Here is a 17,313-nt window from a genome sequence, read left to right on the forward strand (position 1 = left end):
CCTGGGCTCCAGCCTCCTTAGCCACTAATACTCTACAGATCATGAGGCACTGGTGTAGTTTCCTACCTTATGTGCCAAATGGTCTAGTTTGGAGTTGTCTTTAGTTAATTTCAGTTATTCCAAACTGCAATAAATATGATTTAGGGTTGGGAAGATCTAAAAATTTACTGCACTAGAAGACTGTAAGAACTTATTTTATGCCTAGGATTTATGCCTATGTCAAATGCCTGAAAGGTTCAGATTCAACAGTGTTTAGGCCTGCTGCTGCTAAGTCGCTTCAGTCGTGTCCGACCCTGGGCGACCCCATAGACGGCAGCCCACCAGGCTCCCCGTCCCTGGGACTCTCCAGGCAAGAACACCGGAGTGGGTTGCCATTTCCTTCTCCAATGCATGAAAGTTAAAAGTGAAAGTGAAGTCGCTCAGTCGTGTCTGACTCTCCACGACCCCATGGACTGCAGCCCACCAGGCTCCCCCGTCCATGGGATTTTCCAGGCAAGAGTACTGGAGTGGGGTGCCATTGCCTTCTCTGTGTTTAGGCTTAGGGACCGACCCAGTTAGTCTTAAACTTCCACTCTAAACTAAGGGCTTCCCTGGTGGCTCAAATGGTAAAGAATCTGCCTGCAACGCAGGGGACTGGGTCCAATCCCTGGGTCAGGAAGATCCCTTGGAGAAGGGAATGGCAACCCACTCCAGTATTCTTGCCTGAAGAATTCTCTGGACAGAGGAGTCTGGTGGGCTATATAGTAGTCCAAGGGTTGCAAAGAGTTGGACATGACTTTCAAACTCAACTAAAGTCTTAGGATTAACTCTAATCCCAATTCACCACTTCAAAGCAGCACTGTCCAATAGAATTTTCCACTATGATGGCATCTATTTCTACAGCGATAGAACATTCATGTCTACTCTGTCCAATTTGTGCGTGTGGCTAATGGCTACCATATTGAACAGTGCTGTTCCAGAGAAACATGTCTGGCAAAATCACTAGTGACATTTTCACCATCTACTTGAGCAGGCAATTTCAGGCTTCATTTGACTAGAATTCTCTGCAAGATTTGACTCCGTTGACCATTTCATCCTTGAAAATCTCTCTTCTCTGGGTTTCTATGACACCATGGTTTCATGATTCTTCCCACCTTTATATTCTCATTCTCCTCTTGGGGTCCCCCCTTTCTGCCTGCCTCTAATATTAGGATTTTCTAGGGCTCACGCCTTAGTTTCTGTTTCTTCTCTACAAACTCTCCCATTCCCAACAATTGCTGAGCGCTCAGTATGTGGGTACCATTCTAAGTACTTTATATGCATCATCTGACTTAATAATCACTATTTGCATAAAACATAGGTACTATTATTATCCTCATTTTACAGGTGAGAAAACAGAAGCTTAGAGAATTCAAGGTCACAGCTAATTTTGGTGAAGCAGAGTCAAACACAGATAACTGACTCACAACCCACATGCTTGATGAGCATCATCAAACTGATGACTCTGACTTCTTTATCTGCAGTCGAGACCACATTTCTCACTGTATATTTCCACCTGGATGTCTTAAAGGATTTTCACATTTATTGTATCCAAAAGTATAAGCTCTTAACCTTCCCACCTGTACTTCATTCTGGAGAAGGCGATGGCACCCTACTCAGTACTCTTGCCTGGAAAATCCCATAGACGGAGGAGCCTGGTAGGCTGCAGTCCATGGGGTCACGAAGAGTCTGACATGACTGAGCAAAAGGAAATGGCAACCCACTCCAGTGTTCTTGCCTGGAGAATCCCAGGGACGGGGGAGCCTGGTGGTCTGCCATCTATGGGGTCGCACAGAGTCGGACACGACTGAAGCGACTTAGCAGCAGCAGCAGCATACTTCATTCTCTTACACTAGTCCCTGTTCTGATAAGCACCATCCACCAATACTGGGGGTCATCTTAGCCTTCCTCTGTCCCTCACTCTGAACGCAGTAGATGCCTCTTGAATTAATTAGCTCTTCACCTGTGGGTCAGTAGCTTAATGTAGGCCTTTTCATACTTTACTTGCATTAGTCTCCTAACTGGTCTTCCAGCTTATAGTTTCTGCCCCCATTCACGTTCATCCACTAAATTACCAGTTATCTTTCTAAAATGCAAATCTTAAAAAAAAATAAATAAATAAAATGCAAATCTTTCTATAGTATGAAAGACCGTCTAAGACCCTTCCATGAGCTCCTCACACAAGCCCTTCCATGATATGATCCCTGCTTTCCTATCTCCCTGTGTTCTCCACATTGTACTCTTTATGCCAGCCACACCAAATAATCTGTACTGTGTAACTAGGACACGGTTACATCAAGACCCCTGTTCAGCCTATTCCTTTTATCCAAAATTCTCTCCACTTCCTCTATCAAATACTCCTAAGACTCAGCTAAACTTTCCTCTCTTCCAGGAAGCTTTTCCTCACCTTCCCAGGTGGACCAACCCTTCCTTCTTTGGTGCCCCCTGTGTTCCACATTCAAACCTCTATTATAGCCTTTACCATATCACTCAGCACTTATTTGAAATGAAGTGAAGTGAAAGTCTGTCAGTCATGTCTGACTGTTTGTGACCCCATGAACTATACAGTCCATGGAATTCTCCAGGCCAGAATACTGGAGTGGGTAGCCGTTTCCTTCTCCAGGAGATCTTCCCAACCCAGGGATAGAACCCAGGTCTCCCACATTGCAGGCAGATTCTTTACCAGCTGAGCGACCAGGGAAGCCCACTTATTCAGATATCTGTATACCCAACTTATCTACCCCTTAAAAGCAGGAACTACCCCTTATTCAACCTTGATTCCTTGATACCTACTCTGTGCCTAGCACCTTCTGGGTGCACTGGGCTGAGAACACAGAGACTCCCTGGCTCTCCAGACCTGATGCAGTGTTATGTACTGCAGTCCTGCTACTTGTAATACAGATGCACTTAATCTTGGGAAGAGATTTTGTAGACCACAAAAATAAGTCTACAGCTGGACCATCCATGATCTCCCTCCACAGATGAGTTTTACTTGAGAGCAATTCCAGTTACAGAGATGGAAATGAGTGTGACTTCATGCCCCACCTGATAGTGATGATCTGCCCAACGCTCAAGTCCAAATCATTCAACTGTGCAATAAACACGGCCGCCACTGCTTCATAGAGTGCAGTCCCATCCATGTTGATTGTAGCACCAACAGGTAATACAAATCTAGTGATCCTCTTGTCCACCCGGTTCTTCTCTTCAGCGCAGCGGAAAGTGACAGGCAGTGTTGCTGAACTGTGTGATAAAAAGAGAAAGGATATGATGACCTAGGAATGCTGGCCCTCAATCCCTGCCTGAAGTGATACCTCAGTTCCAGAAACTAAATCGAGAGCTCAAGCACGATGGCACTTTTGGTAGGACCAGGAATCAGAAGTCGCTGTGCTTGTCACTGTCCCCAGCTATGACACAACCCCCTCCTGGGTTGCAGGCCCTGCCAAGAGGGCAAGAAATATCCAGTAGGGTGAAGAAATGCGTGTAAGGTCAGAAACTAGGGAGATCATTTCTCAAAGGCAGCTACAAAACCCCCCAATCAGGTGAGGTGAGAGTTGATAAGGCTTGACTCACAGATTTCTTCCAGACACCCCTCTTCTTTAAAAAATATTTTAAAAAAATATTTGTTTATTCATTTGGCTGTGTGGGGTCTTTTTGACAGGCAGGATCTTCAACCTTCATTGCAGCATGCTAGGTCTCTTAGTTGCAGCATGTGGGATCCAGTTCTCTGACCGGGAATTGAACCTGGGCCCCTGCGTTGGGAGCATGAAGTCTTAGACACTGGACCACCAGGGAAGTGGTGGTCCACCAGACACCCTCTTCTGTTTACCTGGAGGAGATCATGAGAGCTGTCAGAAGAGCCTGGGCCATTCCCATGGCGAACTGGAAAGGGTTCTTTCGTACAATTATGAAATATATCAGTGGGAGAATTACAATGGAGTGGATTGCAAGCCTGTAAATGGGAGAGAGAAACAGGTTCACAGATGACATTATCTCTTCATTTTTTTTTTTTCAAATAGCATTTTTACTCATGATATCATTCAACTTTCATTATGGTCCAGTGAGAGAGAGGACAGGAATATATGTCTCCAGTGAAGAGACACATGGGGAAGAGGAGACTCAGCAAATCAAATATCTTGTCAAAGTTGGTGGCTAAGCCAGTAGCTGAGTCCACATCTCAGAGCTCAGAGAATAGTTATGTCATGCTGCCAAGCCCTGTACCTGCTTCTCCTGCTATGCATGCTAACATGCTTTCACTTCCTTCTGCTCTTGAATTCTTACTCCTCCTCTAAGACTCAGTGAAATCTCCCCCTCCTCCTGGAAGCCTTCCCTCACCTTCCCAGGTCCAGCTGACCTTCCCCTCCTTGGTGACTCTGTGGTCAATAGTATCATAGCCCTTATCACAGTACTCAACGTGGACCACGCCACTATCCAGCTGGACAGCACCACCATCTAAGAGGGGAGTCAGGGTTTGTAAGGGGGAAGTTATCCCTGCTCTCCTACAGTTATATTTCATGACTGACCCTCTTCTTTGTCATTCCCACATTCCAAACGATTCCTTGTTTCACAAACCAAAGGGCTTAAAAAATGAAACTGACTCAGCAGATGCCATGTAAATGGCAACTTAGAGTTTACAGATCAATTATGTGAAGCTGAAATAATAAGAAATGGTCATTGAAAAAAATACGTTCTGGAGGTCAAGAAAGGGATCTTACAGACAGCCTATGGCTTAGAACTATGAGAAACTGACTTTTAGTTTTCTGTTAGGAACCTAGATAGGTTGATGGGGCAGAAACCAGAACCCTCTCATTAAATAGCTCAGCATAATAAATCTTAGCCATACCATGGCCTGGGCACAGCCCCTGGCCTCCAGTAAGGTGGATGGTCCCACCTTCATTACTGCCGGGGCCCTGGGATTTGACTCTGGCCTTCTTCTCCATTGACCAGCACGACTCTGCTTTTAGTAAACACAGATTAAGAACCAAATCCTATGCAGTGGATATTCCCCAGTGCAGCTGAGTTCCAGCAAGTGAGCCTATTCCTCCAGTTGAGTGTTTGGGGGAATTGATCTGTGTGAGTCAAACTGATGATGGTTAGTCATTCCCCTGGTCCATATTTCTTAGCATATGTGACATATCCTGCCCCTGGACCGACATCTGGGGGCACCATTCATAATCTATCCCACCGCATCTCCCCTCAAGGAACCAGTAAGTGTGCTACAGGAAGTATGCACACAGCTGTCTCCTGCTTTGCACAGTTCCTACCAACCTGAAGATTCTCCAGCACCCTCTCTTATGATGTAGGGTGTGACAGTACTTTCCCAACAGGGTTGGAACCAACCACCCATCCCACTCCTGCTTGCTCCAGTCCAACTTAATTTAGGCCCTGCCTAATTTCTTTCAGGCTCAGGGTACATGGGGACTGTTCTTACTTGTTTGGTTGGTTTACATCCTTGAAGAAGGGAAGGCCAGGAGAGGGCCAAGAGAGGCTACCAGTGGGTTTTTCTCTTAAGAAATTATTTTAACACAACTAATAAAGGCAGTGACAAAGCATGGTCCAGGCTGTTCTGCCAAGATCTGGAAATTAGCACAGTGTGATCCACCTCCAGTTCAGCTGTTAAAGGGCAGCCCTTCTCTCCCCTGCTCTCTTATCTCTGAACCTCATCTTTCCCTGCCCGAGGGAGAGAAGCCAGTTTCACCAACTAAACTCAGCCTCTCAACAGCAACTCATTGGCTCAAATGAGGTTTCAGTGTCTTCCCTTGAGTCTGACATACCCACTCAGGACGGTGGCCATGTAAAGGCCCAGTTTGCGGAATATTTCCCAGTCTTCAACTTCTATGATTTTCCCGGCAATCAGGAACAAAATACCAATCGGCATGTAGCTAGAAAGTAAGCACAAGAAAGGACATACTTCTGTCATCAAATATTTTCTCAGGGTGGAAACGCTAGGAAAGAAACAAGCCAGGGCATATACCTTGGCTTGGGGTGTGCCCTTAGCTGGGAGGGGCACACTAATGAGGCTAAGGTCTCAGTTTCAGCCCAGCTGGACTACACTGGCTACAGGTTTCAGCACCCCGTGCACCTTAAATTCTACCCACCTATGCCACCATAAGGGGCACTCTGGTCCCTACCCCTTGCTCCTGTGCACATACACCCTGCTGACTCATGTCTGCAGGTCTCTCTCTCGCTTGACTCTCCAATCATGGCCTCTAGGCTCTTTCTAGACACAGTCATCTTGTTTCCCAGGTAGTGGTATCAGCAACAGAACTAGTTATGTAATAGCTCTGTTGTGATAGCTCTGTTTGTGGAGCTATCATTACATGCTTTGCATTGGGTTAGGTATTTCACACACGTCATTCACTTATTGTACTTCTCCCAACTCGAGGGGTAGACTTTATTTATCCTTTTTAACAGATGATGAAGCTGAGCTTCAGCACCATTGACTGAAATAACTAAACCCTTTACTGTCACTGTCAAGGTCTATACTTTGGACCAACTTGCTGTGAGATAAGTGGGGCAGAGGTCTCCCAGGCAAGGTGGAGTTTTCAGCATCTCCAGGGACAGGGCAGATGCTCAGCTGGTGCAGCTGCTATGCTCACCTATGGCAGCTTTCATTTGGATGTATCAGGGCCTGTGTTTACCTACTGTATCCCTTCTGCATGGAGCCTGATAAGGAAAGCCACCTGTGTTCTGGAAAACTCCTTCAAATCACTCCTTTAAGAGTTCTTTCTTACATAAATGCTGCTTGGTTGCAACGTGATCAAGGACCTTGGTAGAAAAGTCAATGGCTGATCTCTAGACTTTCATTAGTGAACTGAGTCCTAAGTAATACATGGAATTATTTAATACTCTAGTGTCTTGCCCTCTCTAGGGTGAGGTGAGTTAGAAACATAAACCTTTTCCTTCTAGTTTTGAAGGGTCAGCCATCGGGGGAAGCAAGATGACGTTAACTAGTGTCTGCTCACCACATAATGATCTGAACGATTTTCATGGTTGCATCACTCAGAGCATTGAAGAAATCCACCAGAATCTGTCCCCTTTCTCCCATTTTTCCAATGACAATTCCAAAGACGAGGCAAAAGACGATCAAGCCCAGGACATTTATGCCATCTGAATACATGCCTACGACTTTGTATTCCTTTGTTTTGTTCTGTGGATCAAAACCAAGAAAATAATATTGATGCATAATTATAATCTTGTTAGAATGCATAGGCCCTGAAACAGGAAGATATGATAGCCAAACAAACTAGTGACCTAGCAACAACTTAGGATCAACGAGTTTAGGAGCAAAAAAAAAAACCCACCTATGCATGTATCAAATTTTACTGCCCCCACCTCTGGCACTGAGGTTTGTTTTCCCCTCTCTTTCAATGAATCCATACTTGAATATTTCTTTTGAAGATTTCTTATTCTGGGGTGTTTTAAATTTTTAATAACTTTAGGCACTTTTCAGAGTTATTTTAACTAGTAGTTACATTAGGAGTCTGCATAAAAAGATACGAATTGATAATGCAGGAAGCTCAAAATATTTACCAGTGCAAACATTTTTAGGACACTTTACTATCTATTTTATCCTTATAATTAACACAGGAACATTTTTTACCATCTCTAACCTTAGATAACCAATAGGATTTTATTTTAGATAAAAATTAACCAGATATCTACTACTATGAACCCTTTCTTCATTTTATCCTGGATAAGAATAGCATGGGGACTTCCCAGGTGGCTCAGTGGTAAAGAACCCATCTGCCAGTACAGGAGATGAAGGTACAATTCCTGGGTCGGAAAGATCCCCTGGAGGAGGAAATGGCAACCTACTCCAGTATTCTTGCCTGGAGAAATCTCATGGACAGAGGAGCCTCTGCAGGCTGCAGTCCACGGGGTCGCAAAGAGTCGGACACAACTGAGCACACACACACACACACACACGATTAGCATGAGATATACCAAGAGATAGTTCAATCCTAGTTGTGCAGCATGAGCTTAACAGAGATTTCACAGGAAGATAACACATTCTGAGTGGTGGAAACCAGGTTTATAAGGAATTATGTGGATGAGCCACTGGGGTACCAATTATTTCTTACTTATTATCTGACATGATCAGACACGTATTTATGCTGTGGCCAGTGCAGTGTGTTAACTGCACTGGCTACAGCGTAAGGTCTTAAAATGCAGCTGGATAGACAAGACTAACTGTGAGAAACAGGAGCCAATGATAGCAAGATGGTGTGTAACTAACTGTACAGCCAAGCCATGAGTTACAGGCATCATGTGGAGACTGGAGACATGAATGTGGGCTGTGAAGATAGTGAAGGACAGGCCCGAGGAGCAGGCAGCCGAGAGATAAGCAGAGATCTAGAAAGCAGACTCCAGAAAAATGGCAAGGAAAGGCAGACATCATCACACATCAGGTCTCTGAACTCTACTCATCGTTTACAGCCGCCACACTACTTCAGACCTCCCTATTCTATTAGGGAGTATTCTTTTCTTTCCAACTGTAATATTCATCACTCTTCACACGAGAGCATATGTCACATGTGTCTTTTCTCTGTCATAATCTCAGTGCCCATCAGAGCTTGGCCCATGGAGAGTGCTCAGAAAAATCTCTGTGGAACCGTATCAAGAAGCAAGAGTAGGAGTTCATTGAGGAGTTGGATCTAGATAGAATAGATTGGGCTCACCGAAAAGTAAGCTGGGAAACCAGGGAGGAGCCAGGTCATGGAGTGCTTTCTGTAGGAAAAAAGAGGGAGCTAACTGTGGCCTATTTAATGTGAACTCTTAAATCTACTGCATTTTTTTTCCCTTAAATTATTCCTTCCTGAGTGAAGGCAGACTACATTCAGGAGAAATCTACTACATGACTACAAATGTACTACTTCAGGCCAACCTGATCTAATCTCCAACTGGAGGAAGAAATGGCAACCCACTACAGTATTCTTGCCTGGAGAATCCCATGGACAGAGGATCCTGGTGGGCTAGAGTCCATGGGGGTCACAGGAGTTGGACACAACCTAGTGACTAAACCACCAGAATCTTAAACAATGAAATCCTAAAAGTTCTCAGAGCCAACTGATTTCATTGATAAGTTTATGGCAAATTCCTGGTGGCAAAACCTATCCTGAACTGAGATGAGGCTGTTGCTGCTGCTGCTGCTAATTCACTTCAGTCGTGTCTGACTCTGTGCGACCCCATGGACGGTAGCCTACCAGGCCCCCCACCCCTGGGATTCTCCAGGCAAGTATACTGGAGGGGGTTGCCATTTCCTCCTGTAATGCGTGAAGTGAAGTTGCTCAGTCGTGTCTGACTCGTAGTGATCCCATGGATTGCAGCCTACCAGGCTCCTCCATGGATGGGATTTTCCAGGCAAGAGTACTGGAGTGGGGTGCCACTGCCTTCTCTGGAGATGAGGCTACAGATAGCCTATTTTTCTTACTTTGTAGCCAATTTGTAAGTTAGTTGCAGAAATGTTGATGTGCTTGATTCGAGAATATTATTGCGAATTCCACTTAAAAGATGTTGTATAACATATAGTACACACACCACCTGGCCCTTCTAAAGTGAAGAACTCTGGACTCAGAATCACATTTGGGCAGAGTTTTAAATAAGGAACTGCAGGCCTGCATTCCACGTTTATGTGGTCTTGCAAATCTAACGATGTTCCCAGAGATGCCCAACTCAACTCTGGGTGGCAGAGACAGAAGTGACAGGACTCATTCTTTTCTCTGTGTGGTTCAGTTGCTCTTCAGTATTCTCAGAAGTTATACTCTATACAGTGGCCGCCAACACTGACTTAGGGAATACTGAGTCAAGGTTCCTAAGGGGAAACAGAGGATTAGGTTCCTAGAAATCAACAGTCACATCATTTTGGTCAAATGATCAATTTGAAACCTTGTTTTCTCTGTGTTTTAGTTCAAAGACACCTTATTTAATATATATTGTTTAATCATTAACGTTGAGCTCACTTGAACTCATGCCTGAAAGAGACTTCTCTAACACGTGTATTTTCTCATATGGAACATCAGCCTTCTTGCATTTGGTAACACTAACCAGCCAGCATTTCAAACAGTGAAATTACCAAGCTGATGCACAAAACTGAGAAAAATGTGGCAAAGACACACCGCACAAAGGACACATATTTACCACATAAGAGCTGAACCAGGGAGGGGATGTAAGTATACACACAGCTGATACACTTTGTTGTACAGTAGAAACCAACACAACGTTGTAAAGCGATTATACTCCAATTAAAAAAAGGGAAAAAACAAACTGCTGAACCAAGAGCGCAGAACACAGCCTGTTCAACCTCAGCTGGGACACGTGCACGGGCAAGTTACATTTTTCACCACTCCTAGTGTGTCTGTGAATGACCAGCACCATACTGATTTCGGGTTACAAATGCATTTTAGTACATAGGCAAATTCACAAATGTGGAATCTGAGGACAATGAGGATCTACTTATTTCCATCTCCTGCTCACTTATGACTTGGCCCCTGCCTACTGGGGAAGGGAGCAAACAAAAGGAAGTAAGTGGTACCTTGGAAATAGCAGTTGTCATGATGGCTGTGACAGTCGCTTCAGTGCTGTTTGTCCCTGGCTCCTCAGAAAGCTCCACTTCTTCACGTGTGGTTTTGTACTGCATGTTGGAGGGGGGAAAGGTCAAAGAAATAAACAAAAAAAGAATTTTTAAGCTCCTAAGGTTAAACCATAGGAATGTTACTTTGGCCAGATAAGTGTCACTGAAAGGTTCTACCTCTGAGGCCTCTACCGGCGTTGGTTTTGGATGGTACTACCCCTGAGGCTTTGGAAGCAAAGCTGGAATTGAGGAATCCAAGCCCCGGACCACCACAGCCACCATTCAATGGTGTCAAAATGTTCTTTCACTTCTGTAGTGAGGGACCAATTAATGGAGCAACAATGTAGAAGAAAGCATAGGTTTTATCTGTAGGTGCTTTAATAGATTCTACAGGAATCCTGTCAATCATTTTTGTTTCTATTTATTTATTCATTTATTATTTTTAACCTGGGGAAGAAACACCTCATCACTTTAAATGCAGTCACCATGACTTTAATAAACATCAAGAACTATATGGTTGTTCCAAAGTCAATAGTCCCTTTAGGGCTCTTACATGAGTGAGATTTCTGTTATTCCCTTCCTTCACCTGTTTGATTCTGCTGAGCTTCAGCAGAGATGTTTAAGAAAGAGCTAGTATATCATCACACTGGGCATAAATGTTACTCCTACAAGGCTCTGCCAACACCAAGAACCTTACAAGTGACCACTGTGGCTGAACCGCAAATGCACCCCCTAAACAGAGGTGGTTCTGTGCCTCTATTGACGGGGAGCAATTTAATTGCCATTTTTGTTGGTCCACATAGAGGTCTCTGTTTGTGTAATTTATGTAAACGAATTCAGTAGCTTGTGATAGACTCAGCTGTCTTAAAGTACATAGATAAACAAGAGAAGAAGGCTTAAGATTGTGAAACTTCCCTAAAGCAAAAAAAGTGGCTTTGTTACACTGCTCTGTAGAGTGCCAGCAGTGGGCACGGAGTGATGAAAGAAAAGACCAGATACCAGGAACACTAACCACCCACACGGGTCACATACTGATTTCCCAACATGTGGGGGGAGGTTACCTTTCCCAACTGCATTATATCTGCAGATAGTCTGAGCTTCTGCACAAATATAAAGTGGCTCTCTGAAACTAGGTACTAGAAGCCAGATTTGAAAACACTCATTTGACAGGTTCCTGACTTGCTCCAGTTGAAACCTTTTGGGGGAAAAATGAAGCCTAAGGGAAAAGGGAGCAGTGTAAGCTACAACATGTGTGCTGCTATGGCTGGAAAGACTGGGGTTGACAGGTCACCTGAAATTCCTCCATTCACAGGTATTAATACATTGCCCATTTTTGATGGGCTAATTCCATCTCTTAGGTCATAGAAGGAAAAAAAATCTTAATGAGTAAGGAGGAAGAGTAGAACAGCTTGAGGGCAAAAATCCTTATTCTTACCTGCTGAAAACAGGCTTGGACAAGGTTCTCAGGGAACATATTCCTGTTGGAGACATGAAAATTAATTTTGTCACATTAAGACAAAAGTGGTTTTTGTTTGTTTGTTTTTGTTGCACCTAATACATTGATGGAAATGAGTATGCTATAGAATTAGTACTCTAGTTTTGGTCTCATCTTTGCATAATGCTTCCTTGTATTAAGATTTATTTTTCCCTGCTTCTGCTAAGTCACTTCAGTCATGTCCAACTCTGTGCGACCCCAGAGACGGCAGCCCACCAGGCCCACCCCTGGGATTCTCCAGGCAAGAACACTGGAGTGGGTTGCCATTTCCTTCTCCAACGCGTGAAAGTGAAAACTGAAATTGAAGTTGCTCAGTCATGTCCGACTTGTAGCAACCACATGGACTGCAGCCTACCAGGCTCCTCCGTCCGTGGGATTTTCCAGGCAAGAGCACTGGATTCTTTTTCCCTACTGAGCTTCAATTAGGGGATAGAAAGCTCTCCTAACTAACCATCACACTTAACTGATTCTTGAGTAGCCAGCATGGTTGCTGTCCTCGGTGAAATAGGTACTAGCAGGTGGACAGGCTCCGTTAAGAGACTTCTTTAATATTTTGCACATTTCTGTTTTCAGCAATGAGAGTCTACTGCACTTGTTCCCAAATTCTTTATGCCAGTTGCAAATATCATTGTCATTATTGAATGAAATATTATGTAAATCATTGCAATATGAGTGTGAAAAGGAAGGAGCAGTTTCTATAAAAACTAAGCTGGAATGCCTGGAAATTCATTCAAGGCAAGTGAGTAAAATTTCTGTTGTTGCGTTAGGTAAGGGAAGACAACTGAAATAAAAAGAACAGCCGGAAGAACTCAGCTTTCAGCTTTCCTTGCAATTGCTAAGGGTTTTGTTGCTCTACTTCATGAAAACTGAGCCTGGAAATTGTAGATGATGCATTTATAAAGGCAGCCTAGGCAACAGAAATATGAAATTACAATCAACTGACACAAAGAAATGACCTTGGCCCAACATCAAAAAAATGGCAAATAAATGCATTTAAGTTTTAAGCATAAACAAAATACGTAGTGTATATTTATGACTCTCTACTTTAAATGCTGTTTTTAAAAATTAATTGACCAATCTGTAGCCCTGATTGTTTCAGATAAGAGGGTTTCTCCTGTACAGTTAAAAAATATATTTCTTCAAGTTGCTTCAGAACCAGCCACCCAATACAGCCCAGCATCTTAATGCCACAAGTATCTTTGGACATCTCTGTCCATCCTAAACCCTGACAGAGACCCTGTTCCTTCCATTCCTTTGTGGAACCATGACCTGGCAAGCAGGACTGGATATGTACCTTGCAGGGTCCAGGGCAAAATGAACACATACAATAATTTAAAAATTATAAAAACTTTCAAGATGGCATTAGCAGAGCATTAGACCAAGCATGGGGCCCTGTGCAACCACACAAGCTGTATGCCTGTGAAGCCACACTGCTGGCCAGACACTCACCTGATCAGGTCTAACATGGCATCCACTGTGCTAACTTCAGGGGTGTTCCCTGTCCTGTCAATCTCATTCACTTTCTGGGTGACACCAGGCTTGATGCTCACCACCAGCACGATACCTGTAACCAAAGATAGCACCCACAGAGCATTAAGAATCTCCCAGGGCACCTGATATCCTTGTGCATCCATCTTAGAGTACCAGGCAATACTGGGATGGGGACCCTGAGAAGTCGACCCAGAACACCGAGCCTCAGCAGGAACCTCAGCAGAATTACTGCCTTAATTACTTCCCATCTAAATGAAGCAGAAGGAACTCTTCCTGTGTGTTTTTAAAAAATGAGGGGCTGCATTCCAGAACTGCTTCTGGAAACACCTGCTGATGAGAATGCTCTTTTCTTCTTTAGCTTATGAGATCAGCCTCAGCAGGGGTTGGGGTGAGAAGGACTTATTTTCCAACTTAGGGTACTCAGCATCTTTCTGTAACTTTTACCCACAGATGCTGGTATTTTTCTGAGGGTCACAGAGAATAAGCCTTATCTTCCTGTCATACCACAGCCATCAAATATCTGAAAAGCTGTGTGTAACCCACTAAAGGATTTGGATTACGGAGTGTTGCTCTGTGTGACTCTTTGGGGGTGCAATGAGAATAGGAGTTCTAAGGAGAGAGAGTTGATCTTGCTATAAAGAAAAACTGTCTTAACAGAGGGCATCTGGGACTTCCCTGGAGGTCCAGTGATTAAGATTCCATGATTCCACTGCAGGGGATGCAGGTTCAATCCCTGGCCAAGGAACTGAGGTCCTGGAATCTGAAAGCACCATTTTGGAGCAAATGGGTTCCTCTTGAGGTGTCCAAGTAGAGGTGGGAGGTTTTAGGAAAGACCAGGTTGATGGACTGGAGGGGAGTGAAGGAAAGGCTCCATGCCCTTATCACTCTTCTCAAAGAGAAATGCCCCTCCAAGCGGGTAGGACTTAAGGATGTGAATGCATTAGTTTTGCTGACGGGAGGAGTCACTGGGCAATACAGGGGCCATGAATGGGTGTGGTCTACTCTCCCCTCTCAGAGCTGCAAAAAGATATCAGCCCAGCTTTGTTCTTTGTGTTGGTCTCCCTCAGGAGCCTAATGAAATATGGTTTTGGTTTAAGGCAGGGTTCAGGGCCTCCTAGGTTGCCTGGCCTAATACCATTAAAATCTTACCACATCCTCAGTTCATCAAAGCAGAGCTGTAAGGGTCAAGCTGGCTGCAATATTTGAGTACACTGCCCCCTCTCTTACCACTCAGGGCATCCTCTTAAAATGTCATACTAGGTCACAAAGGATGGACCATACTTTTTTCACAAAAGTGTCAAAGGTGTATGAGCAACCATAGTCCCTTATTAGAACAGTCTCCCTCTTTCAAGTGAAATTTGTACTTGGCAAGACTTCTGTTAGCTCTGGGTACTATGTGAAATTTGAAATGTACCGAAATGCTGTCTTTCTGGAAATACTTTATAATTATACTCAAACCCACTATTATAGACTAATTATCAAGTTTAAAGATTAGTTCTTTGCTTCACTTTCTTTGACCCAATGATCCGGTAAGGTGCAGAACTGTCCCTCTCTTTCTTTCTGTTTATTTACTAGAGACATTAATAAGCAGTACCATGGCTGAAACTCAGCCGATATTATATTTGTTTATATAAAAGTTTCTGTGCTGACTTCAAGCCTAACAGCTTCATAGCAGTTAGGCTTGTACATAACAATTGTACTTTCTGATCTTTAAAAAGTGTGCGTTTAAAAAAACCAACTACTTTTAAATGGAAAGTCACAATTATACAGAAAAAAAAAAGGATTCAGAAATAAATCTTACCTAAAATTACAGCAATGAGAGTGGTACAGAAATAATATACGACAGCACGCAGACCAATTTTTCCAGATACGTTGGAATCCAGTGTAGCAACACCTGAAAGGGTGAGAAGTCAAATTATATTACTCGAAGAAAAATTTCCAGGATCGGTGGCAATTCAATCCTCAAGGTTTGGAAAGAGCTGAGTGGTATGTATTTATCTGCTAGGCCTATCTCACACATTTTGTTTGAATAAATGCATTGGGCGAAAGAACCATTTCCGTATTCCAAATGCAGAATTAAGAGACTGAAGGCTGCTGCTGCTGCTGCTGCTAAGTCGCTTCAGTCGTGTCCAACTCTGTGCGACCCGAGATGGCAGCCCACCAGGCTCCCCTGTCCCTGGGACTCTCCAGGCAAGAACACTGGAGTGGGTTGCCATTTCCTCCTCCAATGCATCAAAGTGAAAAGTGAAAGTGAAGTTGCTCAGTCAGGTCCGACTCATAGCAACCTCAGGGACTGCAGCCCACCAGGCTCCTCCATCCATGGGATTTTCCAGGCAAGAGTACTGGAGTGGGGTGAAGGCTAGTAGGGGGCAAGATCCCCTCTGGCTCAATCCCCACCACCTCAGCTCTTAGTGAGTGCTGTGTCTCTGGCTCGTGAGAGGGGTGGCCATGAGACAAGTAAAAGGAATCCCCCTTTGGCATCTGCGCTAAGAACTTCACCATTGTATCACTCGACATTCTTTTGGGATTCGGTATTAGGGAAAAGTTTACCTTAAAGAACTGAGAAGGTTCTTTCATCACATAATAAAAATCGAATAACTCATGATCATTTCCCTTTCTGCCTTTCCTGTCAGGAATCTCAGAGTCAACTAAAAAGATAACTTTTATGTGTGATTATCAAGCAATATATATGTTCATTACAATTATCTAAAGAAAGGAAAAAATATAAAGATGAAAACAAAAATCACTTCATGTCATCAGCTGTTGTTAATATTCTGGTGAATATTATTCCCATAATACACTACAACTCAGAAACCAATGAACTAGCTCATATTTAGTTTCAGTCTCTTAAAAAAAGAGCAAACAATGATGCAAATATATAAGCTTGCTAAGTATATTATTTGATTATAAAATGTTCCTATTCTATTTTTGAGCTCTATACATTATTTTGATAAACAATTATAATGATTATTCATGATAATAATGGTAGTTTAAAAAAAAAAAAAGAAAACTACCAATCTAGGTATTTAAGTAACCTGTACAAGCACCTGCTCCATGACCTAATGGAAGATGTATTTTCAGATATATTGTCCTTTGCTCGACATCCAATTTAAGCATCCCCCAGTCCCTAAGGTGCTGACAAGTGACAGATCCGCAGGGTGGCTGCCGAACTGTCCTCGGGTGTGTGTTTCCTGCCCTCTCAGGATTTTCTTCCAGCAGTGAAACAAATTAAATCTATGTGAGGAATTGTTTCCAGCATATGTTAATGTGTCTTAATTTGTCTTAATGATTTGGCCACGGGCTGGTGCCTCTGCTTTTATTCCAGGTCCCAGATGGCAATAAAAGGCTTCATAATAATGAGATTCTTGGTGGAAATACTTTAAATACAGCCCCCAAAGTAGTCAGCTCCTGGCTGTTGCCAGTACAGTAACTCTCTTGCAGTTACTTTCAAGAAGAACTTTGTTCACCATTTCTCAAATCTACTGAGGTCCTACAGATCTCCTGGATATATCAGAAATGCATTCAAATTAACAGTCATACTTCTCCACATCTCTAGAGCTACCCCTCTACCTTTCTAGCCACCACTGATTGAGGGCAAAGGCGGTACCGAAATCCAGACTCTCAACATCTCGAGGATGTTGAGGATGGGGTGGGGTGTGGCTGCCATAAAGGGAGGGAACATATGCAGGGAGACATTCCAATATTTGAAAACCTCTACAACAGGAACATTACTGAACTG

General features: G+C 43.5%; 2 protein-coding genes across 4 annotated transcripts in view; one reads left to right on the plus strand and one right to left on the minus strand.

Annotated features, from left to right (window-relative positions):
- The window catches only part of SPATA6L (spermatogenesis associated 6 like), a 113,960-nt gene that overhangs the window by 91,645 nt on the left and 5,002 nt on the right, over positions 1–17,313 (plus strand). Inside the window, exon 11 of one of the 3 annotated variants that reach the window (XM_061425384.1) lies at positions 6,925–7,011. The exons of the other annotated variants lie outside the window; for them this stretch is intronic. The gene's annotated coding sequence lies outside the window, so the exon portion shown is untranslated. Of the gene's footprint in view, positions 1–6,924; positions 7,012–17,313 lie in introns of those variants that run through there. 3 annotated transcript variants of the gene reach the window in all.
- Positions 1–17,313, minus strand: part of SLC1A1 (solute carrier family 1 member 1) — a 75,276-nt gene that overhangs the window by 7,620 nt on the left and 50,343 nt on the right. Inside the window, exons 3-10 of the mRNA XM_061425382.1 lie at positions 15,376–15,468; positions 13,533–13,647; positions 12,024–12,066; positions 10,550–10,648; positions 6,981–7,165; positions 5,790–5,897; positions 3,845–3,967; positions 3,064–3,258 (exon numbers count right to left, since the gene is read on the minus strand). Of these exons, the coding sequence (XP_061281366.1) occupies positions 3,064–3,258; positions 3,845–3,967; positions 5,790–5,897; positions 6,981–7,165; positions 10,550–10,648; positions 12,024–12,066; positions 13,533–13,647; positions 15,376–15,468 (961 nt within the window). The remainder of the gene's footprint in view (positions 1–3,063; positions 3,259–3,844; positions 3,968–5,789; positions 5,898–6,980; positions 7,166–10,549; positions 10,649–12,023; positions 12,067–13,532; positions 13,648–15,375; positions 15,469–17,313) is intronic.

Source organism: Bos javanicus, chromosome 8 (genome assembly GCF_032452875.1).
Source record: "Bos javanicus breed banteng chromosome 8, ARS-OSU_banteng_1.0, whole genome shotgun sequence".
Classification (NCBI taxonomy): Eukaryota; Metazoa; Chordata; class Mammalia; order Artiodactyla; family Bovidae; genus Bos; species Bos javanicus.